This window comes from Dasypus novemcinctus, chromosome 6 (assembly GCF_030445035.2).
Source record: "Dasypus novemcinctus isolate mDasNov1 chromosome 6, mDasNov1.1.hap2, whole genome shotgun sequence".
Classification (NCBI taxonomy): domain Eukaryota; kingdom Metazoa; phylum Chordata; class Mammalia; order Cingulata; family Dasypodidae; genus Dasypus; species Dasypus novemcinctus.
Genome location: NC_080678.1, coordinates 31,470,644 through 31,498,147, shown reverse-complemented (window position 1 = coordinate 31,498,147; position 27,504 = coordinate 31,470,644). Strand labels below are relative to the sequence as shown.

The following is a 27,504-nucleotide window of genomic DNA, read 5'->3' as shown; positions in this document are numbered from 1 at the left end:
AAGACACAGACTCTGCCTAGATAAGCCAGAGCAATCTGCTACCATTGGCTTTCTGGGGAAAGGAGACCAGCCCTGCCCTGGTGCTCTGCATATCACATGATTACCTAGTCCACGATGTTAGTCCGAGATAGCAAAGCACGGATGAAAAGCACAAGAGAAAATGCAAAGTCAATTAAAAATGCCGCTGACGACAACAGAAGCGGACAAAGAAACAAGACGCAGCAAATAGACACCAACAAAAGACAACCAGGGGAGGGGGGGAAATTAAATAAATAAAATAAATCTTTGAAAAAAAAAAAAAAAAAAAAAAATCCTTCATGTTCTTTGTTTATCCCAAAGGCCTCAAAGAAGAGCTATTACCCTATTTAAACGTACACAATCCCATTCTTAAACAGCCACACACACCTCCCTGCCCTATGAGCAAGGTACAATAAATCGATAACCTCTGGCCACTTAAAATACATTAAAATGGAGCAATAGCTCAGATGCACAGCTCTGAACGCTCAAGTCAGCTTGACCTCCACTAGGTGGCACTCCATATTAACACAGTTCTTCAGTGTTTCTGGTAAAAGACAGGGATGCCAGCCTCTAACCTTCATCTGCCACTCTTTTCAAAGAGGTATGTCGTTGGGAAGTCTAAGAAATCAGCTGTGCCTCAAAACTCTGAAGATAACTACTCTCATGTGTTGCACTGACAGAGAAAGCAAAGGTTGGAGGCCATCTTACTCTATCACCTCCCATTAAAACAATATGATGGGGTGGAAGTGCATCACACCTGTTGCACTGATAAATTATGAATCAATAAAATATTTTCTGTCTTGGTTGAAAACCAAGACTTGCTTGAAAATGGAAAATCTTCACTGAAAAGCAAAAGCAAATCAATGCATTCTGAGTTCCCATAGCAAGAATTCATGAGAAAGTAAAAGAAGGAGGAGGAGGAGAAGGGGGTGGGGCGGGAAGAGAGAGAAGAGGAGAAAGGATAGAGAGAGAGAGGAAGGTAAAGTTCATATGAGAATGACAAAAGCAGAAAGTAAGGGAGAGTGAACTTGAGACTGAAAGAGTCCCAGGAAATGGGTGGAGGCAGGAATAGGAGCAGAAAAGGAAGTACTGAGACGAAGAATTCGAGTCAAGCCATACCTTGGGCAAAGCATACTTGGGCAGCTTCATCTGGGCAAACGCATTCCTTTGGTAGGACACGTAGTAATGTGGTCGTCCTCCTGAGGTCAGCTGGATTATAAACACAAAGGTTGTAAGAGGAGCTAGTATAACACAAAAGAACAGATACCTGATGGAAGAGGGTAGCTGCCAATACAACAATGTGAATGTCTATTGTGAACAAGTGTAAGGAATAGGCATTCAGTTAAAAAGCAAGGTAATATGCTCTGTGTGAGTTTGTCAGAGGCCCAAACTGAATCTACTGTACAAAAATATAATTCTTCAATTTGTACTATGGCTCAAGAGCCAGGAAACATGTTTGTTTTTATTTTTTTTAATCATCATAAATCAGCATATTTTGGCCCAATGTCCATTAGCAGCCTAGAAACTGACTCCTAAATATCTGCCCACACAAATACCTTCCCCATGCCATATCCAAAGTAGCCCAAGTCAAACAATGGCAGCATTGGAGCCTCACATTTTAGGCACCAAATTCCATTTTGTTGCTGTCAGGTTGATGACAGTGGCTATGTCCTGTTACAGACAAGAGTACTGACATATTAGAAGGCCAAGCCAGGATTGTGGTCCATATTGACTCTAGATCCCTATCCCCCAGAAGAAAATTGTGAACTTCTTTCCACAGTTTTGTCCAGGATATTCAGCCCAATGGATACCAATGGATGAGATGAAGAGTAAGAAAGTATAGCCACCTCCTCAGCATGAGCAGAAGGTAGTGCAGGGCATCAAGGAGGCAACGCCTAGCTCACTCTTCTTTGTAGTCACTCTGGAGTTTGAAGGTCAAATGGAGTGGGCACACCCCAGAATGTCAACAAATCCTTTGGGTGGATGTTCATCTGACACTTAGAATGCGGGTGGAAAGTTATCATCCTCACTATTATGTGACCAAATCAGCTCTTAGCCCTAGAGATGGGGTACAGGATCATATACATAGCAGCATGGGTAGAAAATATACAAAATTCTAAATGCAGAATTGATTCATATTTGTACATCAGGTAATGGATTATAAAATCTTATTAGAAAACAGAAAAGGTTTCTGAGAGCAACAGTGATAAGGAAATGAATGATATACAGAACCAATATGTATAACCATTTCAATGTCACTTGATAATTTGATACTAAAGTTAGCAGTGTACTCATTTACCTGAAGAAAAATAAATTTATGTGTGTGTGTAATCTGTTGTGAATCATTTAAAAAGTCCATCGTTTGATTGCTGGGGATTTTGCGTCCTCAAAGCATGGGATTAAATATGTCAAATAATGATTTTTTGTCCAAATAAATATAATAGTGTCTAGAATGTGTCTCAGTAGTAGCAAAATTATATGTATCAGCTATTTAGCAATTGTACATTTGCCATTTTTAACCTGGAAAGCAATAACTTGAATTTTTAAATGCATTGTCCAAACATGTCTAAAAATTCACCTTAATAGCAGAAAAGAAGCAAAGCCTGCTTGTTTCCTTTTCTCTTCTAACCACTGCATGAAACCTCACCTTTTGAAACTGTTTCCCACAGTCATCTGGGATGAGAAACCTGGCTGAATACATCTAATCTAAATTCTCTTCCTCCTAATCACACTCAGTGCCTGACAATAATGGCTGATTACTCTCCACCTGGCCCTTCCTCCCCCCCCCCCCCAGCCCCATCTCTGGCCACCCACAGTTCCCTCTCCTATCCCTGTTTCTCTATTTTGAAGATCGGGCTGATTGGCTGACCATTCATTCTCCTGATAGGAAGAGACTGACATATCTGCTCAGTCCGGTTGATGACTTGGAGCTTCTTCAGAATGCAGATGAGGGGAATGAATGGAACTGTGCATCAATCTGGAGACAACCTTAGAACTCCAAGCAGTGTCTCTGGGACCCTGTGCGGATAAGGTCCTCCAGACACTGCCCACCGGCACTAATTAATATTCTGTTAGTACAGAAGCTTCCGCATTCAGTAATGTTCCTTTTGTTGAAATGATTATGCCTTTTTCCTCCCTCCCACACTTCTCCTTCCTTCCTTTCTCTGCTTCTTTCTTTTTAACACTCTTAAGGGAGCACAAGTAGGCAGAAGGGGTTGCAGTGCGATAGGGACAGAAACAGGGAAAAGAAATGTCTTTGAGACAATCAACAGAAGTGGATCTTTCACACCTGAACAAACACGTAATCATCCTGGACAATCAAAGAGTCTGGGTCAATGTAGCCTGGGAAAGGCTTATTTCTGTTGGCCTCTGTGCAGTTCTGCATTCGGCAAGTTAGATATTGTGAATCTGAAAAGAAAAAAAAATGGGGATGGGGTGAGATGCACACAGAGCGTTAAAGTCAGAGTGGACGTTTTCTACTTGCCTTGCTATGTCTGAGTCTTTAAATGAGCCTTGTGTTCTTTAGTAAATGCATTAATGTTAACACCATTATTTGTAAAATTATCATCACTGTTCTTTTACTCACTTGTTACAGCTCCGCTACTACCATTTCTTCATACCTCCACCAACACCCTAGAAGATTAAATGCTTGGGAATTAATTCTTTCCACCCAAACTCAAATGAAAATATTTCCAGAAGCTGGCATTGATGCTTGTAATTCCAGAGCCAGTCTCCTCTCATTAATAGGTCTCACCTCTAGAAACTGCCCTTAATCTGACAAATTGGGAAACACACTCATACACGTAGTCACCAGTCCTCTCGTGCTGGTCATGCTGTTGTCATGAATAATATGGTTCTGGGCTAAGAGAGATTTTTTTTTTCTTCTACTACTAATTAGAAGTGAAAGGGAATCAGGATGAGATTCCTGAGTCAAAAATGTTGCTCTTATTTTATACATTAGTAAACTGAGATCCTGAATCTCACCGGAGACTGTACCACAGATGAAAAACACAGCAGCAAGAATTGCAACTCTTCATCTTGCAACATTTCATCTCTATTCCTAGAAGAATAATGTATCAAGCAGGCTGCCTCCCTTTTCAATCACAACTATTACTACTTCTCTATGTAATCCGATAAGGCCACTCCTTTCCTCTCATTGCCTTTAGAATGAATTCAACCCTCCACCACCTACTATTCCAACTTCCCCTATGCTAATCTCTTCTCTCACTATGCTTCTTCTAATCTGGCCTACTTCAATTCAGGAAATTGGCCTTTCTACCACTTTAAAGAATTTTCATTGCTGTCCCTTCTGCTTAATATATGTCCCCCCGGACTTTTCCTAAAACGCGTTCCAGATTTCAGCTGTTACTTCTTAGGATGTTCCATGATTCCATAATTATATCACACATCATCCATGATTATATCACACATCATTGTGGAATTTATCACAATTTAAATGACCTTGTTCATTATTTATTTCTGCCTCTTTCTTCCAGCCCCACCACCAGGAGAATGCAATCTCAATAAAGACAGAGACCTCTCTGTTTTGTTCACTGCTTTATCCTCAGGTCATGATACTGTCCCTGACACAGAGTAGGTGATCAATACATACTCCTTGAGACATCTCTCTTTGAAAAAAGAAAATTATTTTGGTTTTGATGCTTAATAAGTTTGTGGATTTGCTACTAAGACACCATGTATACATGTAGAAATCCACTTTTCTGAATGGAAAAAAAAAAAAACAGGAGATGATCATTTACATGAAATCAGGCTGGGCAATAGTATGTCCAGACGTATAGAAGGATTCACTAAAAACTTTCCCTAAGGAAATTAGGAAGGTAGTACTTTTCCAGCACCACCCTTTCCTTAAGAATACTTGTAGTCTACAAAGAAAGCCACTAGGGGGCAGAATGCACATTGGTGCCACCCAACCAACCACGACAAACCTAAGACTGATGAAGCTGCTGATAAACTCTCAGGAAGGAGACTGGTAAAGGAGAGTTTTATCCACAATCTTCTTTGCTGCCTTCTATGGGGATATGGATAGCTCTCAATTTAACCCATCTGGTCCGAGTGAAATAATCTCCCAAAGCAAAACTGTGAAAGAATGCTCTGCTCACTCTCTCCTGTCTCCTTTTTCAGACGTTCCTGCACTTGCATTAAGGCTCAGCTCAAGGTCTTTCTCCCCAAAGACAACTGCTTGGACTTATCCCTTCCCAGAACAGTTCCCTGCATAGGCCATTCCTATAGCACACATAGTCTTTACTGTATGATTTCCCACTGCACCACACCCTTCTGTAGCTTTTAACTGACTTCAGTGTATAGAAAGGTAGCTTGAAGTCATAAAGACAGCATGAGATTTGTGACTATGAGACATGAGTTTGAGTTCTGCTATTGTCACTTCTAAGCTGCACAGCTCAAAAGAAATCAACTCATCTTCCTAAGTCTTGGTTCCTTTCTCTCTTAGATGGGAATGTCAATATCACCTAGCTTTCAGTGTGACTGTAAGAATGAACTGAAATAGGATAAATGTATTGAAACTCTAAAGAACTTGTATAAATGTCAGTTGTTATTATCAAGAGTCATGATACTCCAGCTTTCTCTTTTGCTACTTTTCACAGTGATTAGATCCATTTAGGACACAAAGTAGGACCTTACAAAGACTGGTTGTACTGAATTTGAGTATTCCAGATGTACTTTTGCAGCAGATACAGTGGTGGCCTACTCAACAGGCATTCTTCCCTGCCTCTTTGTTAGAGAGCCAACACTGGATTTGTTTGCTTATCCTTCCTTACATATCTCAGAAGTTTCTATATCCAAGGACTAATCCTGCTGGGTCTAAACCCACTTATGGTCTGTTTTAGGAGAAGGCATTTAAACCCAGTTCTGGCCAGTGAGAAGTGAGAAGAAGTCTTTTAAGGGGCTTGAGGGGGATATGAGGAGTTACATCATAAGACCCTCTCTGCCTATGGACAACACTGTGTCACAACATGTTGCCTAAAACTGCTCTTGGCTTTTTGTTATATGAGGAGCCAGCCTTATGGTCAAGTTGACATAATAAGTATGATACAGAGATGGCAAGGATCTTATTTCCTGATGACATCACTCTGCAACACATTGTACCAAGCCTGGAGCTGTCCTAACTCTCTGCTACTTGTTATGTGAGATAATGAATACAAACAAGTATGATGCCAAATTGAGCCAAAGGTTCTTGATTAGGAAGCCCTGGGCTTCAGATTACAAATGCTATTTCCAAATGTAATATCTAGAACTGACACCTAGTAGAGCCTTCCTGATGGATATATAGTGCTTTACTCCTTTTGAAGCCTTTCATTAATAATGGAGTCTAATGGTTTATTCCTAAAACCTCAAGCTCTTCTTAAAGAGTCTCTGAACAAGAATAAGATGTAAAATGCAAACATATATTTTGTAAATCTAGAACACATTTATATAAATAATGGGAATCTGAGGGCTTTTGGAGGAAAAGAAAAGGAAGAAGGGAAACTAACATTTATCTAGCATCTATGTGCCAGGCCCTCTAAGGTATGTTCATGTATGTTTAATATATTTAATCTTCACGACACTACAAAGTATAATATATGAATTGAGTTTTCAGATGGAGAGAATGAAGTCAAAAAGATAAGTGAACAATAGAAATGACAGCATGGGGTTTTAAATTTAGTTGGTCTGACTCTTAAGTCTGGTTTATCTCCACTACACTATATTGCACGAAAAACCCACAGCAAGTTTGGGGCCAATTTTTAAGTATCTTTTGGCTTCATCAATAGGAACACTTAGATACAGAACTAGAACATCTGTAACTTACATTTTTGTGGAGCAATTTGGCAATATGGATCAAGGTCCTTAAAAAGTGATACCTTTTGAACTCCAGTTCATTTCTGAAAGCCCTACCTAAGTAAATAACTAAGGACCTATGCAAAAATTTAGCCACTTGGATATACATCATTGTATCAGCTGTTTTTTTAAGATTTATTTTTATTTACTTATTTCTCCCTACCCACATGTTTTTTACTTGCTGTGTCTGATCAGCTTCCTTGTTTCTTTAAGAGGCACCAGGAGCCTAACCCAGGACCTCTGATGTGGAAGGGAGGTGCCTAATCACTTGAGCCACCTCTGCTCCCTGCTTTGTTGAGTCTCTCATTATGTGTTTTCCTCTCCAAGTTGTTTGTCCCGTCATCTTGTTGCATCAGCTTGCCATGTGTGCCTGTCCAGTCAGCTTACTGTCTTTTTAGGAGGCACAGGGATCTGAACCAGTAACCTCTCATGTGGTAGATGGAAGCCCAGTTGCCTGAGCCATATCCACTTTCCAGTATTGTTTATAATAACAAAAAATATTAGATGAAAACAAAATGGCCAACAATAGAGGAAAACTAAATGAATTGCAAAACACCCATTGTTTGCTCTTAAAAAGTATATAAGGGTTTACTGAAATGCCTAATGAATTTTGTGTTATCAAAGAAGGTTACCAATTAACAATATTATATAGTGTTAACCTCTTGGTTTTGACAAATATGTCATTGTTGCATAAAATAATCATATTAGGGGAAATTGTGGGAAGGGCATGTGTATTCTGTACTATCCTTGCAATGTTTCCGTATATCTAAAATTATTCTAAAGTTAAAAAGTTTTAAAGGTAGCTTACCAAAATTTGTGCATTATGAACCCAAATATACATGTACATATTTTTTTCAAGGAAAAAAAATGAATACACAAATATATATCTCCATGTAAAATGTCAATAGAAATTAAGAGTCACTCATGTAAGAGAATCAGCAGCCTGTGTACAAATCCCTGGCCCTGCACCTCTCAGCTGTTTAAGCGTGGGCAGGCCAGGGTAGGTTCCTGAGTTCAGTGGTCTCTAAGTCTTCTGCTTGATCTATCTCCCTCCATTTCCTATGCCTAACCTGAGGTTTAGCTGTGCAATTAACCCATCCTTGGGCTTGGGATTGCACACTGTCCAACTGGGTGGCACAAGAAAAGCTCTAGGAAGAAGGGCTTGAAACCAATTCTTGCTCAGAGTGGCTCAAAGTGAAAGTTGCAAGCTGAAGGGGAAATGATCAATTTTGAGCTGCCTGCCTGTGGTTAAGCGCTCGTGGTTTGTTCCCTTTCTCCTCCTAATGGAAACAAAATGAAATTGGCTGCACTTCATAATGAGGGACCAATCATATTTATTCCCCCTGAGGCTTGCTGTAATAACATTAAATATGATGAACTCTTTCCATATTCAATTCTGGTGAGTGTGCAATGTGATTCCATAGGAAGCATCGTGTAATTTGGCATTAATTAACGTCAATTAATGTATGCAACTGCTAGGCTTTAGAATTAATTTCATTACTTTTACTACACAGATGTTTTCCTTGCCATAGGTAATTAGGACACCGTGATGCTCTTTTCAAGCGTTCTTACTCTCTGTAACAGCTGCTGCTTGGAATAATGCAATTCCCATTCATGCCAAATCTCTGCTGACCTAGAGAAGAGAAGCTGCCTTTAAGGCCAAATTTTGTGCAGAAGAACAGGGGTTTAAATGCAGGCTCAAGGCCTGATAGCATGGCAAACCCAGGAAAATCATTCAACCTCTCTAAACTCCAATAAAAAATGGGGATAAATGATACCCATCTTACTGGTGATTGGGAAGATTGAAGACCTTAATCACGAGATGTGTTTACCATGATACCTGGCAATAGTGCACTTAATAAATGCTAATAGTTGTTATCTAAGTCCTCCCTCTTTGATCACCAATACTGCCCACTGCCGCTCAAGGCAACTAACTGCAAAGTACAATAGACATTCTACCTGAGACAGTTTCTTTCTTTATTTAGGTATGGTTAAGGTAAAAAAAAAAAAAAAGTTAAATACTTAAATTATCAGGGACAATATTCTCCTTTTGTAATTAATAGATAACAAATATTCCATGTGGGCAGGTATCAGTGGGCAGATCTGGAAAACTAGTTTTAACTAGGGGCTATCAGAAGACCGTGGAAGTCACCTTCACACCTGGTACCTAGCTTGCAGCCCACTGTTTCGTAGGGCACCCTCCCCAGTCACAGTGACATTCTAGTCCTAGCTCTGCTTCCAACATGCTGTGTGACTCTGAGAAGGTCATGTACCAAGCTAACTTCAGATTCTTTTTTCTATTTAACAAGAATTATTAGAATGTTAGAGCCAAAAGGATGTTTAAAAGCAGGCTATTACTTTAATATCCAACCAATCTTTCCCATACTTTACCCACTGAATTCTATTTCCCACTCCTGCCAAAACCAAGCAAAGCTCTGTGATGTTCCTGGCAAGTATGCGACTTGAGGGCTTCCACTATTTTTAAACAGCATGCTCATTCCTGGCAGACACCCTGCGTTCATTCAGATGGTACTCCTAGTTTGAAATCCCTTCCTTTCCTGTTTTCCTGTCCAAATAACTCCTGGGCCTCTCTCCTAAAGCTCATGTAGACCTCTTCCTTCCCAGAACTTTTCCACTGATAATAACATCAGCAACATTATCCTCCAAACAACCAGAACAACTGCTCCTCTGGGTCAGGAGCTGTTCTAAGTGCTTTTTCTCTTTTAAACTTTTTTTTTTTTTAAATCCAAAGAGAGGTATGTTTTACTGGTGAAGAAACCAAGACTTACAGATAAAAACTGTGTGGCTTCATATACTAGTAAATGACAGATCAAAAAAATAAAATCTACTACAGGTCTCTGGGGCTCCATTCAATCATCATATCATTCAATAGATATTTATTAATACGGTAGAAGTTTAATTTTAACAAAATCATTATCTACGCTGGGAACTAAACACTCAAACTTGCCCTGTCCCTACTCAAAACAGAAGTTTAAAAGCCCACTCATCAGCAAGTACATTTTCCTTTTGTTCATTCAGTTACTCTAATTACTTGTTTTAAAATTTTCCTGTTAAATGTTCCCACCCATTACACGTACCACACACACACATATGCACAAACACACAAAAACACAAATGTGTATACATGTTGAAATATGCTTCCTTCTCATTAGGGTTCTAGACGTCTTGAGGGCATGTACTAGGTAAAAATTAAAATCTTCTAAAGTGATAATCTGGCTTCGCCTCTCAAAGTTTATGTAGATGACAAGTAATTTCTGTGAAAATTATAAATGTAGATGACAATGTTCTCCCCTGACACGATAAGCTTGCAGCTCAGCTTTGCTTTCTCCTATAAAACCTTTGGACCAGTATGACTTGGTAAAGGTTGCTTTTACTGTTGGCCTTTGGGCATGCAGGAGACCATAGCTACTACAAGGCAATTTTGGGGATAATAAAGTCTTCGTCAAGCACTGGGCTATGCTTTGGAGCCATGAGAGAGAACACATATTCTGTAAGGTTAGGATAATTTAAAGATATACAGAAAAGACACTAGCCTGTTACAATGCAGTATGGGGCACATATTCTAAGAGATGTGGGGTACTGTGGGACGACAGGGGAGGGGTGTCTAACCTTCCTACCTCTCCACAGACAGTGAACTATGTGCCAGGTACTTCCAAATCTTCTCTGTTGACTCTGAATTTATTTTACATTTCATCATACAGAATTGTGGGCTTGTTATCTTCCAATAGTCTGTAGTACTCATGTGGACCAAGACTATTTTACTAACTGCTTAATCTCACAAAGAAAACAATTACCTTTGAGGAGCCAACAGGGATAACCATGGAAAGCTTCAGAGAAGAGCGGAGAAAAGCCTGGTAGGCTGCTTAGAATGGTGGCAAGAGAAAGTCATCATTCTCCAAATAAGAAGGACTGAGCAGCAAAAGAACTTGGGAGTTTTGTTTGGGGAACACCATCTGTCCATTTTGCAGGAAAGCCACACCAGAAACTAGTTTAAGTTGAAACACAGAGTTGTCGATTAGGTCACACCCAGGCATGAAAACCAAGAAGCACATTTGTTCAAGTAATTTTCCAAATTAAGATTAGGAAGTAAAGGGGGGGGGGTGAGGAAGAAGAGAGAAAGATAGAGGGAGGAAGAGACAGGCAAGTCAATAGGAAAGAAGGAAGGAAAGGAAGAAAAGCAGCAATCAAAATGAGAAGGAGGGAAACGGACTTTGGCCCAGTGGTTAGGGCGTCCATCTACCATATGGGAGGTCCGCGGTTCAAACCCCGGGCCTCCTTGACCCGTGTGGAACTGGCCATGCGCAGCGCTGATGCGCGCAAGGAGTGCCGTGCCACGCAAGGGTGTCCCCCGCGTGGGGGAGCCCCACGCGCAAGGAGTGCGCCCGTGAGGAAAGCCGCCCAGCGTGAAAAGAAAGAGCAGCCTGCCCAGGAATGGCGCCGCCCACACTTCCCGTGCCGCTGACGACAACAGAAGCGGACAAAGAAACAAGACGCAGCAAATAGACACCAAGAACAGACAACCAGGGGAGGGGGGGAAATTAAATAAATAAATCTTTAAAAAAAAAAAAAATGAGAAGGAGGGAAGAAGGGGGAGAAGGAGGGAATGGTGGGAAAAAAGAAGTGGGGAGACAATTTATCCATAGAAGAGAAAATCTACAGATTTTCTTCTCCTGGCTTTTTTTTATTGGGGGGGAGGGCATATTTGTTTAGATCTGTTCATGTTATACGGGTGATTCTAGGGAGAGGCCGAGTTCAAGGGACAGTCTCTGAGACCAATGTATTCATTCAACCACTTCTTCACTCTTTTTATCAGCCTTTCTGCTCTAAGTATCCTAATCTGAACACAGCAGGTACTCAACAAAGATCAAGAAAGTCCGATCCCAGAACCAACAAAATGAGATGACACGTTTGCCTCTCCCCTCCAGATTCTAGCCACACAGATCTTCCCGCTGAGCACGCTCCTTTTCCAGATCTTTCCCACCTGCTGTTCCATCTGCCTGGGATACTCTTCCACTAGCCAGACACACAGCTCTCTTCCTCACTTCCATTAGCATTTGGCTCAAATACCAAAAGCTATCTCATGAGAGATTCCTTCCTGGACACCTTTCCCCCATCACACTCCTTCCCACTCTTCTTTGTTTTTCTTCCCGGCGCTTATCACCACCTGACATTACAAATTTATCAACTCTCTCCCCTACTGAAAGATTCACTCCAGGAGTAGCATGTGACATTCCCTGCTACTCCTCATGCCTAGAAGAGCACCTGCCATGAAACAGATGCCCAACAATGTTTGTTGAATGAGTTGTCTGGACTAATTGGACCTAGCCTCAAATCCTAGCTCTGAGAAAATGGAAAGGGCCATCTCAGTGAGCCACATTCTCCTCATCTTTAAAACCTTTAAAACGATGACAGTAATAACAGTGCCTACCTCCAAAGGTTGCTGTGAGAAGTGCAGCTGAGTACCTGGCACAGCAGCACCAGGCAAATGATAGGCATTTAATACATAGTACTAGCAATATTGTGGCTTGAGAATATACAGGTCAAATTTAGGAAATGTCTGAGCAAGAGCCAAGATTTTTCTGATACTACCTTTTATCTATTCTTTTTTTTTTTTTTTTTTTTTTAAAGATTTATTTATTTATTTAATTTCCCCCCCTCCCCTGGTTGTCTGTTCTTGGTGTCTATTTGCTGCGTCTTGTTTCTTTGTCCGCTTCTGTTGTCGTCAGCGGCACGGGAAGTGTGGGCGGCGCCATTCCTGGGCAGGCTGCACTTTCTTTTCACGCTGGGCGGCTTTCCTCACGGGCGCACTCCTTGCGCGTGGGGCTCCCCCACGCGGGGGACACCCTTGCGTGGCAGGGCACTCCTTGCGCGCATCAGTGCTGCGCATGGCCAGCTCCACACGGGTCAAGGAGGCCCGGCGTTTGAACCGCGGACCTCCCATATGGTAGACGGACGCCCTAACCACTGGGCCAAAATCCGTTTCCCTATCTATTCATTTTTAAAAGCTGGGTCAGAAGCATTGGGAATTTTCCAGACACTTGGCTATTTCTACACATACATGTTTAAAGACTGAGGCTTAGCTATCCTGCGGGATCCTTAAATCCCAGTAAACACCCAGACCTTTGTCCTAGAGTTGTGGCCTGGTAACAACAAGTTTTCCTTGCACACCTCTGTTCTCTCATCCTCGGGATGGGAGGTAAGGGCAGACCCCCATGCAGAGGGGTGGGTGCGCAGGAGGCAGGGAAAGTAGCGCATAAAGGCTACAAAGAGTCCAATTTCAAAGCTGCCCAGCTGAGCCTGCTGTTGTGGGGAGCCCTGTGTTATCTTATTTCATGCTTTTCTGTTTGATTTTCAGGGCTGTCTTTAGGCTACTAAATCAGAGAGGCCAAATTGAAATCACTAGTAGTTTAAGTCAGAGTCTTTTGCAATATGAAAAATGGAGTCAGAATGACACCAATAGAAAAATATAGTCCTAGGTGCTGCTGCACTATCTAAGCCTTGGTGCTTGATTTGGGGACAGGAGGACAAAAGTGAGAATGCATATGTTGAGAGTGCTGGGAAGTGGTGGGGAGCTATCAGAATCTGAAGCCGATCAGAAACGGAACTTTCCAACCTCTTCCCAGGCTCCGCCTTAGGGGCTCTTAATACCCTGATTGAAAGGGAAGGTAAATGAGTGCTAAAGAAACGGAAACGGGGGTCTAATAATATCAACCGCTGTGCTAGTGTTGAGACTTTGGCTACAATAGGGGGTGTAGGGTTTAATATTTTCTTAGATTTGTATATAAATGCAAAGTGATACTCTCTAAAAGAGCAAATAGATCTGATATCATTTGCAGGTTCATTGAAAAGGAAGTACAAATAAAAATTCTTATCCTAACCCCTACTTAAATAAATGCAAATTGAAACAATAAGGATATGTTTTTCTTTGCTTATATGATTTGTTTGAAAGTCTTTCATAATGTGCTAGGATTGTTGAGGGCTTGCAAACACAGGCATTTGCATATGGAGGGAGCATGCATTGTTGCAACTATTTTAGAGGGCAATGTGACAGCATCTGTGAAAACTGAAGATGTATATACTTTCTGCCTAGGAACTTCATTAATTTCTCCTGCAGCAGTGCTTGCTGCTTGAACAAGTTTGAAACCTTACTAACCAAATAAATAATATGTATGTTTGTATCAGCATTGTTTATAAAAGCCGAACATCTATATTAATGAGATTGCAATTGACTTAATCATAGTTGACTATAAAACGGGATTCTATGTAGTGATTAGCCAGGACAAGCTAAATTTACATATGCTGTTATGGAAAGATTTTCAACTTGCTATATTTTTATCAACATTTTATTTTACATACTGTTTGACAGCATAATCATTTGTGTGTGTGTATGTATATACATGCATATTCAATTGTATAAGCCTAAATGATTTCTATAAGAATGCACTGGAAATGTTTTAAAAAGTTGGGTGTGAAGGTCAAGAAGTGGATTTTACTTTGTACTTGATATACTTCGTACTACTTTTTTTTTTTTCGTCGTCATTATTATTTTTGCTGGTATAAAAGTAATCTATGCTCACAGTAAAATCTCCAAACAACCCCTAGCTAAAATATTGAGGGCATACAAGAACTGAGGTCTCTCTCACAGCCCTACAGTATTTCACCAGTTCTAGCCCTATCCAGGTATTGACACGCATGCCTTTCAATATGGAAAACAGATGGCAGGGCAGGAGAATGGAAAATAAAAATACGGTTTCCGGTTCTCATCCAAGACCAGAATTAGTGGGATGAATAGTTATGTAAAGTTGTAAGTTTTGTATTATTTTCAAGTGTATAAAATGCTAGTTTGAGGTCGATTTCATAAAGAGTTTTGGGCAGTCATTTTCACAGTTCGTTAAATGGCCAAGGGTTTATTTCTCCAGTGAAGGAGATTAGTCCTTGGGAAAGCTGATACAAGGTTACTTACTCATGCAAATAGACACTGAGACCAGTACCGGTCCCATCTCCCTGACCATGCTGGCATGGATCAGCACCAGCACAGAAGCATTCAACTCACCAGCTGAGTCTTTCATTTCAGAAGTAAATAGGAGAAATAATTCTAAACTAGTACTGTGGGTTCTCTTACAAAATAAATGTTTATAGATGAGCATAAATGTAAAAGTACACATTTTTGTGTTACTGCCAAGGTAGGAATTCTGTTACAAGTTATTTGGAGGCTATTCTTTCCCTCCAAAATTAAACACTCATCATAAATGACACCCACTTTCGGGGAGTTACTAAGTTTCCTGAGCTCATCCATTAGCCCTGTAGAACTGCACAGACCCTATGGTTGAAAGACCCTTCTTTAAGAAGACATGTGCAAAAGGTGACACACATATATGTTCATTAATTCAGCAAGCATTAAATGTGTCAGCCTTTGAGCTATGTTTTGAGCTCAAAATGTAGCTCAAAACGTTTTGGATGTAAAGTTAAGATTAAACAATAAGATATGGCTTTTCGTAAAATTTTCAACAGCTTGTTCAATATTTTCTCTTTAACCACACACATATACACAAATGCACCTATGTTAGCTAAGTCAATGGAATGTAGGTTTTCTTGCATTGGTGTCTGCAGTTTTAATGTACTAGGTACATACACACACACACACACACGCACACCATTTAAACAGTGCAATATTTGTTTCCTGGATGAGGACCTGTCAACTTGTCCTCAGCTGAAGATATGGGCCAATAACTAGTGCCAATCCAACAGATATGTTTAAAATTTTCCGATAATATTTCCGGTGATTGACCAAGGTTGCTCTCTTCAGCATGCATCCCAAGGCAGAGAGGAAATACAAGAAAGAACAACACCCTTGTCACAGTTGTAATCTCCAAGACATCCACATTTCAGAAGACAGATGGCAAGAAATGTCTGTGTCAGTCAGGGACCTTCACAGAGCTCACCTCCCCCCTGATATAGGACTTTAATTGAAGCAGAAATTAATTATGAAAGTTAACCTAGGGACCTTCAAAATGAGACTAGAAGTAAACCTTGAATAATAAGCCAGATAAAAATGTGCAACTCTTCCTCCTTCTCCCCCTCCCCAATGCAGATGAGTCACATAAGCAAGTCAAGGATTTTTCCTATGTGTAATGTCTGTCTTGGCTGAAAAATTCCTGAGTGCATTAAAATCAGAAAAACTTCCTTTTTCAGATTCAAAAATAATATATTATGTTGGCATACATCTTGAAAGATATATGACCTAGGATAAAAACAATGAGTTCCACGCATTTAAATATTCTACTAAACAATAATGATGGGATGGGAAAAAAAAAAGGGATGATCTCATTCAGGAAACAGAGTGAGAGATAGCATACAGATTTGGAATTTTTGGAGGAACTGACCAGCCTGGAACTTGATTTTGAAAAACACACTTAAATTTTCCAAGCTACATTTGCTAATTCTTTGTTACTCTGCTCTCTCTGTTCTTTCCTTCCCTCCTCCTCTTTCTGTTTCTTTTACTTGGAGCCATGTTATCTGAATTGTTGAAAAGAGAGAGAAACAAAGAGAGAGAGTATAATAGTAAAACAATCTTTTTTTCCCCCACTCAGGTCAGGTGTTATATTTAGACCCTTTATTTCAATTGGTAGTTCTTTTTTTTTTCTCTTTTGTTTTGACAGGAATAACTTTTCAAATTAAACCCTATTATTGAATTTTCACCCTTGGATAGTTTCTGGTCAAATATGTCTTCATTCAACAAATATTTATTAAGCTCCTCCTACACAGAGACACAAAATTAAACAAAAATAGACATGGCTCTGTTCTTATTGAATTTACAGACTGGTGGGAAGAAAAGGTTGTGATCAAATAATGATGAAAATGGAATGTACAATTTCAAACAGAGATGAGGGCAAAATAGAAAACAATGTTTAGTGACAGAGAATTCAAGAATATCTTCCCTAAGAAATCAATGCTTAATCTGAGATCTGAACAATCTGCAGTGATTAATTACACTAAATTGGCCAGGAAATGGAGAAGATAGGTGGCTTTTCCACGGAGGAAATAGCAGGTATCAGGGCCCTGTGGCAATATTCAGAACCATACATGCCCCCAAGAATTGAAAGTAATCCAGTGGCCTACGGCAAGGAGTTAGGAGTTGAGAGGGAGATTAAGCTGAGGAAATGGGCTTGCACCAGATGGAGCTACGGGCCAAAGTGAGATTTTTGGTCTTTATCATCAGAGCAGGTGGAAGTAAATGAAAGATTAACACATGTGATCTGATTGCTTTTGCCTTGGGAAAAGATTGCTCTGACTGCTGCATAAAGGACTTCCAGTCCAAGAAAACGTAATCTAATCCAAGGCAATGGAGGTATTACCAGCAGAGAAAGCCCACTGAAGAGGTGGGACAGACACTCTAAACACTTGAGCTCATTCTATGAGTCAAGCACAGCACTGGGCAAACTATATATGGTGGCCTTGCCTGGGTCCACAGAGGAGGAGTTGACAATAAGCAAGGACCCTGGTATGTCCCCACTGACTCGACTAAGAATATAGTCATTCCCTAAAAGGTAAGCCAATCCTCTAGAGATTAAAAGCCCAAAGTATGTGCATAATAGGGTAGTATGTGGGGTTTCTTGGGTGTTTGGGCTTTAGGGGTGACCTGCTTCTTCGGGCTTTATGCTGGTAAAGTGCAAGAATCAGCCCCCTTTGCATTCAGAAGAGCAGAGGACATGTGGGCAGATACAAGTTGCAGCGGTGATCATATTTTGGAAATAGAAGATGTCTCTGGCTTGGTGCTGGGCAATCTACAACAGCCTCATAGCTCCATGGTAGTTGTGGTCATTCTCAACCATTTCTCCATATTTGAGACCTCCTTCTTTCTCCCTGACTCTTTCCCCCTCATTCCTTCTTCTTCTACACACTTTCCCTTTTTCTTTTTCTTTCATCCTGCTCATCTATAATGCCCTTTCCTAGGCCTAGTGCTAACTCCTCCACTGCTCTGACCTTCTGAGGAGCCTCAAGACCACAAAAGGGGAAGGAAATATACAATGTTATTGTGGCTAAATGTACCACAGGTCAGGCACTTTGTGCAATGTTTCATATGAATTGGTTTATCTAATTCTCACCTGCATGCACTTTGTGAGTGACATTGTTATCTTCTACTTATTCACCATGTAATCTTAGATGTATTATTTAAGCTTCCTAAGTCACAGTGTCTCACCTATTAAATGGGAATAATGCCACTGAATTATATATTTGTATGTGCTTAAAAGGGGAAATTTTAGGTTGTTCATATCTTACTAGAAAAAAATTTTAAAAACAGAACATAGAATTGCACAACACAAACAATGAATCCTAATGTAAACTATGGACTATAGTTAATAGTGCAATTATAAGAATGTTCTTTCACCAATTATAGCAAAAGTTCTACACTAAATAGGAAAAATTTTTCCTAATAATAGGAAAAATGTGTGTGTGAGAGGACTCTATGGGAATTTTGTATTTTCTGCATGAGTTTCTGTAAACCTAAGAACTCTCTAATAAAAAATTATAAATGGGAGTAACAACCTAGAAAGCTATTGTGAAAATTGTGAAAAAGTATATAGTGTTTAACATAATGCCTAGTTCAGGATGAGTGATCAAAAAAATATAAGCTATTATAATAATAGTTATCATTAATTTATTTAATTTACAGATGGAATAGTTGAAGTATAGAGTTTAAATAGCTTTCTCAAGGTCACACAATTAATAGAGTCATTCTATTAATTTTGAGTCATTCAGACATGGGTCTGAATTCTGGATTGCGACGTACTTTCCTCTGTATCATGTACCCAAAACTACAATCTCCACAAAGACAAGTCCTTTGCTGTCTGTCACCAGCTAACTGAGGTGATCAAGGACCATCACAGCTGAGCAACGGACTCAATGCACCTTCCCCTCCTGAGGCTTGCACTGGGCAGCAGACCACACTAGAGGATTCTCTTTTTCTCCTATTCTTTCAAAGTGTCTTGTGACTCTCCAAATAGGAGAGTGAGGCATTCCCCAGATGGTAGCTGATAACGTAAGAAGACTGGAAAACTAAATCCAAACAAAATAACAACCAGAGAAACAATAAAATCCTTTAGGGATCAGAAATCTTGGACTTGACTCTTAACTTGGAATGAAAAACACACTGTTTGGATGAGAGGGCTGTGCTTATGTTACTACTACCTCAACAGTTAGCATAAAAGAAATTCTGTTGGAAATTATTAAAAACAGTTCTGGATTGTTGAGGACAGGAAGAGTCTTGCTGTCCAAATGACTTGGATTACTGCCACTGTGGTTTCCCCAAACACAGACTCAGTTCACAGCAGAGTGACAGAACTAATACTACTATGAACACGGTGGCAGAGTTGATTTACTTACGACCGTCCACAGTTTTGGCCTCAAGATGCACAAGGTCTGGTTCCTTGTTCGACCCCGTCACAGACCTAAAAATTGGAGAAACATGAAAAGGAGCATCAACATTAATGGCCTCTCCGTGGTCCTCGTTTGCCTAACAGAAACTCGGCTGAGCCCACAGATTATTATGTCCACAGGATTCTAAACCACAATCCTTGGAATATGCTTCTGTATTTATTTATGCCATCTGACAGTAAAATTTCCACTTCACACACAAAAAGATGATGAAATCTTTATTTGATGATGATCGCATCTAACTTTGGCAAGGATATTGTGTTCTATTATGTCAGTCTTATAAATACGTCTTACACATGTCTTTTGTGTCCTAAAGACTTTTCAGGCAGATGCCAGGCACATTGCTTTAACTGATTGACTTAGTGAGCAGTGATTTACATAGTGAATGTGTCTAATTAAATTTCCCATTTGAAATCTGCAAACTACCTACCACAACCCTGTGAACAAACCACACTATCCAACCAGTGAAGCAGTAACTACATCACAGAGTGACCATTTTCTGTTAGTAAATCAGTATGAGAAAAATGCACACGGGCCTTACTTTAAGAAGTGTACATGAAACCTTATGTATAAATAAAATAAAACTCTATTTAAAATGCCTTGGAGCCACATGTTATTTAGTATAATCTTGCAATGAGCCACAATAAATAGAAAATAATTATTCTGTTACATAAATAATATGGGCAGTCATACTCTATCTCTTGGATTTTTATACAGCAAGATTAATTAAAGTTGGGACCATCTGTACTTCTTTTTCATCAGGATTTGCAGAGCTGTCCTTTAATTTGTTCCATTTTTACATGGTAAATAGTCATCATTTAGAGCTACAAACTGGTCCCTCTGTCAGCCTCAAACCACAAAGCCCAGCCATCAAACCCATCCTAGAACATACAGATGTTAAAAATACTCATGACCTTCAGGACTTGGTGTGGTACCCAAGACCCATCTCACTTTTCCTGCCTCATCTCCTGCTACTAAACACTATATCCTGTGTCTCAGCTACACTAAAAGACTTGCTGTTCCCTCCAACTGCCACATTCATTTCCTCACCCTTCTTCAAGCCTCTGAAAGTCTCTTTCAGCTTGAAATGTTCTTCTCCAGCTTCACCTATTCTTTACCTATTCTTACTTTGAGATGCATCTGAATGTACTACAGATGCAAGAAAAAGAAGGTCCTTGTACTTTCCGTCTGTCTGGTTATGGCAGTCAAGACTGAATGGAGGAATACAGGAAACTCTAAACACAAGGGGAAGGGGAAATAATCTTTGAAACTAAGAAATAAACTTGTAAACAGTGAGGGAAAAAAAGATACAACCGAAGGGTCACTTCTTTTAAATATTTCCCTATTACATCAGGAAAAGCCCTCTCCTCTTACTATCAAAGGTTTTTAATGAATCCCATAGTATAGCTGACAGTAGTTTATTCTAAATAATTACTTTTGTCTTTCCCAGTGTGAAGGCAATCCCTTCTCCAACATGCACACACAGATGCCAAGAGGCCTTCACACAGGCATACCAAACTGGGAGCTACTGGAGGAGCTGAACTCTGTCTATTCCTATGTTGGTTCCTAGCATATAATGACAGTCAATAAATGTTGACTGAAAGAAGGAAAGAAGGAAGGAAGGAAGAAAGAAAAGGAGGGAGGGAGGGAAGAGGAAGAAAAGAAGATATAGGGCCTGTGAGCTCTCTGATATAAGTAAATTAATCATTGCCCGAGGAGATCATTCCCAGAATGCTTATTTGAACACATTTTCCCAACTCAAAGCGTCTGGGACCTAGCTAGCTCAGTCTCTCTTTATCTTTAGAAAAGCTGTCTCCTTGAGGCCCTATTATCCCATCATTAAGTCTTCACTGATTGATCCAAGGTCTGAAATTTAGTGTTCCATCCTCAAATTATTAAATACTGCTTCTTTCTTCTCCCAGGGAGCGTGTATCTCCTAATAAGGGCTTTATAATTTTTCCAAAGAAACAGGGGACAAGTATTTGGACATTTTTACATCATTGGAATCTGCTTGAGTGCAGTGACACTTCCACCATGATTTCGGTTAAGTACTGAAACAACTGCTAGTCCAGGGACAGTGGCCCTCCATCTTCCCATTATGACATCTTGCTCGGCAGGATTTGTAGGTGACCTCTGCTGCCAATACCAACTCATGAGAATTAAGAAAGAAAATGAGCTGCCTGACAAGCCTAAAACTAGAAAGTTGAGCAACTAACTGGTTATTTCAAAATATTAATGGGCAGTTCCATGCTGTTCACCTGCCAACCTTGCCTGGTGCTTTGAATATCTTTGTGGAAGTGTCTCACACCCCTTTTTCAAAGGAGAAGGTTGCTCCCCAACTCCTCAGAAATACATGTTAGAAACCAGAATGCAAACCTAATTGGGTTGGCTCATGGTTAGTGCCACTGGGAGACAAAATAATGACCCTGGATCAGTTGCATCTTTCCATGTGCTCATGGTCCCACATCAATATAGCAGCAGTTTCTCAAGGTCGTTTATTGCCTCTAAGAGCAGGAACTGTTGGTTCAAGTGGTATGTTTTCCCCACACCAACTAAAGAAAAAGAGTCAAGGGTAGGGAAGTAGACTTGGTCCAATGGATAGGGCATCCGCCTACCACATGGGAGGTCCGAGGTTCAAACCCTGGACCTCCTTGACCTGTGTGGAGCTGGCCCATGCACAGTGCTGATGCATGCAAGGAGTACCGTGCCATGCAGGGGTGTCCCCCACATAGGGGAGTCCCACGCAAAAGGAGTACACCCCGTAAGGAGAGCCGCCCAGAGCGAAAGAAAGTGCAGCCTGCCCAAGAATGGCGCCGCACATGCAGAGAGCTGACACAAGATGATGCAACAAAAAGAAACACAGATTCCCGGTGCCGCTGATAAGGATAGAAGCGGTCACAGAAGAATACACAGAGAATGGACACAAAGAGCAGACAACTGGGGGGAGCGGGGAGGGAGAGTAATAAATAAATAAATAAATAAATAAATAAATCTTTTTTAAAAAAGGAGTCCTTTGTTTTCACAAAAATCTACAGAGGCTAACCAACCCCTTTCCCTTTGCCTAAAGTTCTTTTCATTGATAGTAAACAATATGAACAAAATAAAACTTTCAATACTAAATTCAAAGCACCAGTGTTTCCTACAATTCTTGTTGGCTGATGTGCTCACTTCTTTTCCTAGTGGCCTAGGAATATCTCTGTCAGTCACACATCATAAAAAATTATTGCTGCTTTTACTTTGTGGCAAGGGTGAATTCTTAAGAGCTGAAGCCAAGCAATGTTAAACATCTACAGAGGTATTAGTTTTAACGGTCCTGTCCTAAACCAGCCACGTTGTGGACACACCTCACTGCAGTGGACCCATGTGGTCTTCTCACTGTAGACCACTTACACACTCACATTTTAGTAGGAACTATGCTTTAAGATCAACTGTGGTATTAAAATAAAAGAGAAACACCAGGAGAACAGAACTGAATCCAAAACATTCCCTAGGTCTTATTTGCAGGTTTTAAGCATTTCTATCCAATTATGGGATTAAGTCTGACATCTAGTATCCAGCACAAAGGGTTGGGCGCCTTTGCTTTATGCTCCTAGACTGCCCTGTACACATCCCTGCCACGGTTCTTACCATGGTATCCTGGATCTCTTTGCACAAACATTGTTCTAACTAGACTGAGCTACCAGAAGGGAGGGGCTCTTTTTTTTTTTTTTAATCACTGACTTTTCTGTGCTTACTGCACCATAGAGAAAATTATTCCCTCAACAAATACATAGATGACATGTTTAGACTGGCCAATATGTAACATTATATTTAATATACTGGGTTACTCAACTCTGGGACTCAGAAACAACCTCTCTATTATTATAAGAGGAAACATTTTGGTCCAGGATCCTTTATTAGAGAAAGCGGTAATATGTGGCTATATCTTATATATCTTTACACAGCCTTTATGTGTAAGTGGGAACATGAATCCCCTTGTTGAACTGGGGAACTGAATTTCATGGAAGACATACTGGTGCCTCTTCCTGGAATTCCTGCCCCCTTCTATTGTCTTTTAAACTCTTATCATCTGTGGCTCAGCCTCAGAAGACTGAAGTTGAAAGTCGGCTTCTCTCAACAGACTTCAGCTCCTACACTCTGATTTATTGGACTTACCCCACTCAGCTAACATGGAGTTGAAGAATGTCAACCACCACACCATGGAGCCTAGAGTGCCTACAACTGAAAGCAGGAGGATTGCATCCAGTATCCATGTGGAATCTAAGCCCCCTCTTGACATAGATGTGGAATGGACACAACCAAGCCAGGGGCCACAGGAAGGAAGAATACAGTAAGGATTAAAGTGGACTTAATGATATCTTATTCATGAACTATTGTGGTTAATAATTGAGAAAATGTGGCATTAGTGTGGAAAAAGTGGCCATGGTGGTTGCTGGGTGAGGGGAATGGGAGGAAGAGATGAGATGTGGAGGCATTTTCGGGACTTGGAGTTGTCCTGGGTGGTGCTGCAGGGACAATTGCCGGACATTGTATGTCCTGCCATGGCCCACTGGATGGAATGTGGGAGAGTGTGGGCTATGGTGTGGACCACCGGCCATGGGCTGCAGTGATGCCCAGAGATATACTCACCAGATGCAATGGATGTGTCATGATGATGGGGGAGAGTGTTACTGTGAGGGGAGTGGTGGGGTGGGGGCAGTGGGGGTGAATGGGGACCTCATATTTTTTGAATGTAATATTTTTTAAAAAAGGAATAAATTGAGTAGAATTTGGAAAAAAAATAAAAGAAAGAAAATAGGCTTCTCAGTGGGGGTAAGCTAAATTGGTTAAGCTAAGTTAGTTATCTTTTCCAAAGACTCTCCCAGAAGCAGGCACATACTTTTGCACAGAATAAATTGCATAAAAGATGCATTTGGTGACCTACTTGTCCATCTCCCTTATTGGAAGACAAGCATAAACTCCTCTGTATTTCCCTATCAGGCATGATATATGCCCCATATAGATGTTAAAAAAAGAAGTGTACAAACAAGCCACATCATAATTTATCAACATATCTGTATTTGTGACCTTTGGAAGACTACTTAGCATCTCTGTGTTTTGAATTTTAATCTAAACATGAGACCAACATCAGTTTTCCTAGAATATCCATGAACTCCATATTATAGTTCATGGAATACAATAGATAGTCAATGAATATTGAGTGAAAGAAGGAAGAGAGAGAGGAAGAAAAAAGGAGGGGAGGAATGGAGGAGTGTCAGGCTATAGGCCTGTGAGTTATTCAAAAAAATAAATTAATCATTTTCCTGGCACATAAGAAATATTCAGAAAATGTCTTCCTTCTACACCTTCCCTTTCTTATTTCAGGAGATAGGTGGGAAATAGTAATATTCAACTGAAAATTAAAATTAATGTTGCTTATAAAGTCTTCTTTTTGGAATGTCATGGGTACTACACTAACAGAAATGATTTATCAAAATCATTTATCATTGTAAGTCAATAGACAAGAAAAATACACAAGTCAAGAGCCCAGAGCTCAACTATATGAGTGAATATGTTTCAGTGAAAAACCCCAAGGCCCCGTTTTGTGATAAGAACAAGGGCCACACATTCTCTGCACTTAACAGCTTTATAGCTATGGAAGAGACAGTAATCCAATGAGAGAAGATCTCTAATATTCAAGGTGCTATTTGAAGACACAGGCAATATGAATTTTCATCTGCAGACAGAGACCTGGGAGTGAAAAAAGGTCTGTAAGGCTTTATATTAATTGGATTGAATCTTCAAGTATACATAATAATATGACTGATGGATAAAGGGACTGAAGAACACTCCATTTAGAGGAAATAGCAGATAAGCCCCTAGGACAGAAAGAGGATGGTCCATATAGGCATCTACTAGTAAGCCCTAATGTTCATAGAGGCTGTAAAAGATCAAATGAACAGTTAGGCAGGGACCCAATCATGAAGTATCCTGTGCTTCACGCTAAAGTTTTTTTTATTTGATCCTAAAATCCATGGGATGCCATTGAAGAAATTTAAGCATGTAAGTTTGTAAACAGCTGAAAAGAAGAGCTTCCGTTCCCAACTATTTGTGAGTCTCCATATCAAGGGAAATTATGACATGAAGGCCCACAGGCCCTGCTAGATCCAGCTCTGTTGAGGAGAAGACAAAGCCTCCTGCCGCCTCAGGGCTACAGGCTTCCAGGCTTTTAAGTTGGTTTAGGATCCATTTTGGAATAAAATCTAAGGATTAAGAAAGTCAAGAATACAATTTTAAAAATTACACTCTGATACAGGAACCGAGATGTTAGCAGCTCAACATCAGCCTTCTGAAATACAATCAGCCAAATACAGCCTTTGTAGACACTTTCGATAGAGAAACTCAGAAATGTCACCAGTTTATCATTCATCTGGCATTTTGTCTGAGTTTATACCAGTTTAATATAGTGCTCAGTAAATGCTGTGGAGCCACAAAATGTCCTGATGTAGATAACCGCAGAGCAAATATTAAAAGGATAGCTCCTATTTATTCAGATTTAGAATTGCAAGTTAATGACATACGGAAGAAAAGAGAGGGCTCTGCAGAGGAACGGAGGCTGGGAGGACAGAGGCAGCTGCCTTTCTCCTCTTGCTTTAGATGGAGCATTCATGTTCCCACAGGTCCTGTCCATGGGAAGCAATGTGCCTGGCAGGTGCTAGCAGCTGACTACCTTGATTTCCTCCTTTTCAGTCAAGGGTTAGTCCCTCACATACCACCGGAGATGGACTCTCAAGACAAACATCACCAGGAAAGCCCTGGCCAAATTCACAACTTTTATTCTTGAGCAAAAGCAGCTTAGCTTGAGGTCTCATCTCATTCCCATCTGGGGGAAATGAGCTAGACCAAATAAAAAGCAGGTGTCATTTTAATGGTTAACGGTGTCGTTTTAACCTCTCCCTGGAGCCTAAGAAACACACTTGTTTTCTGCAAATTTTTCTTCTGTCCTCCACAATGGCCCATTGGCTTCCTAGAACCAAAGGTAGCTACTATAAATAATAAATAGATTCATACATACATACATATATAGACAAATAAAAAAATGTCACCTAGTCCCCTGAAACCATAATAACCTACCAAAAATCAGCATGGCTAGCATCCCAAAGCCCAGACCCTCCAAATTCTGCATTTTGTCATCCTTACCCCCAGAGCCAGACCTCACTGCTTGGTTAGGATGTTTACAATAAAAAGTGCGTGCACACATGTGTTTGTGTGTGTGTGTGTCAGAGAGAGGTTGGGGAGAGACAGAAGAAGAAAGAAGGAGGAGGAGGGAGGGTGGAGGAGTGAATGAGTTGTGAGTGTTGAGGAGCAAAGTAAGGAAGGGGGTGCCTGCCCCATCTGAAGGAATTCCTAAAGTTTAGCAGGGTCGTGCACAAACAGCTCAGTAGTAACAAAGCTGAAGGTTGGAACAGCAATGCTTAGGAGCAGACAACCTATCTCCTGAGATCTCCAAATGACCAGGTCTAAATAAGCCAAATGGCTCTGCTGTGGATTTCCCTTCTCTTCCCCACTTTCCTTCTTTTCTATTTTAATGAATCTGCTTCTTCCACCATCAATTGTATTGACCATTTCCTTCTTATTTCTTGCCTTCTCTGTCCCCCTCTCTGACCTTCTTGTTTCCTGACTAAGGATGTGGAGATATAGAGAGGCACCAGGGACAAGACCAGATCACAAATCCTGCTTTCCCAAAGAGAAAATATGGAGCCAATGAGATACACGGAAACTATTTTAAATAATCCAAGAGGTAAAGGAGGAACTTACAGTATTTTTAAAAATGAGGTTTCTTTTCATCTTTTAAAAATTTTAATGGTAACATACCCTAGGTATTTTTTAGCAATCTGTTAATTGCATGCAATGATATATTTCAGAGACTGTCCCATAATGGACCACAAAATGAAAGGATAGATCTCTAACTGCTTTATTCTATTAAATGAAAATGCCAAAATTTTAAACCACATTGTAAATACATGTAGAAAATTTCATAATAGTAGCCATCTTTGGGGAGAGGTTTGGAATTGTGGGTGATAGTCGAAGGGAATCTTATCAGGAATTTTTTTTTTTAACTGTAAGGAAGTTGTAGTTATGCATTGCTCCTGAAATTAGTATTAGTAAATCTGTGCTGTTACTAAAAACCAGAAA

The 27,504-nt window shown here is 40.3% G+C and overlaps 1 protein-coding gene across 3 annotated transcripts in view; it reads right to left on the bottom strand.

The window, feature by feature from the left end:
- The window catches only part of SORCS1 (sortilin related VPS10 domain containing receptor 1), a 528,310-nt gene that overhangs the window by 125,948 nt on the left and 374,858 nt on the right, over positions 1-27,504 (bottom strand). For all 3 annotated transcript variants that reach the window (XM_058298482.2, XM_071215682.1, XM_058298481.2), the window contains exons 6-8: positions 19,279-19,343; positions 3,308-3,426; positions 1,138-1,227 (exon numbers count right to left, since the gene is read on the bottom strand). In XM_058298482.2, the coding sequence (XP_058154465.1) occupies positions 1,138-1,227; positions 3,308-3,426; positions 19,279-19,343 (274 nt within the window). The remainder of the gene's footprint in view (positions 1-1,137; positions 1,228-3,307; positions 3,427-19,278; positions 19,344-27,504) is intronic.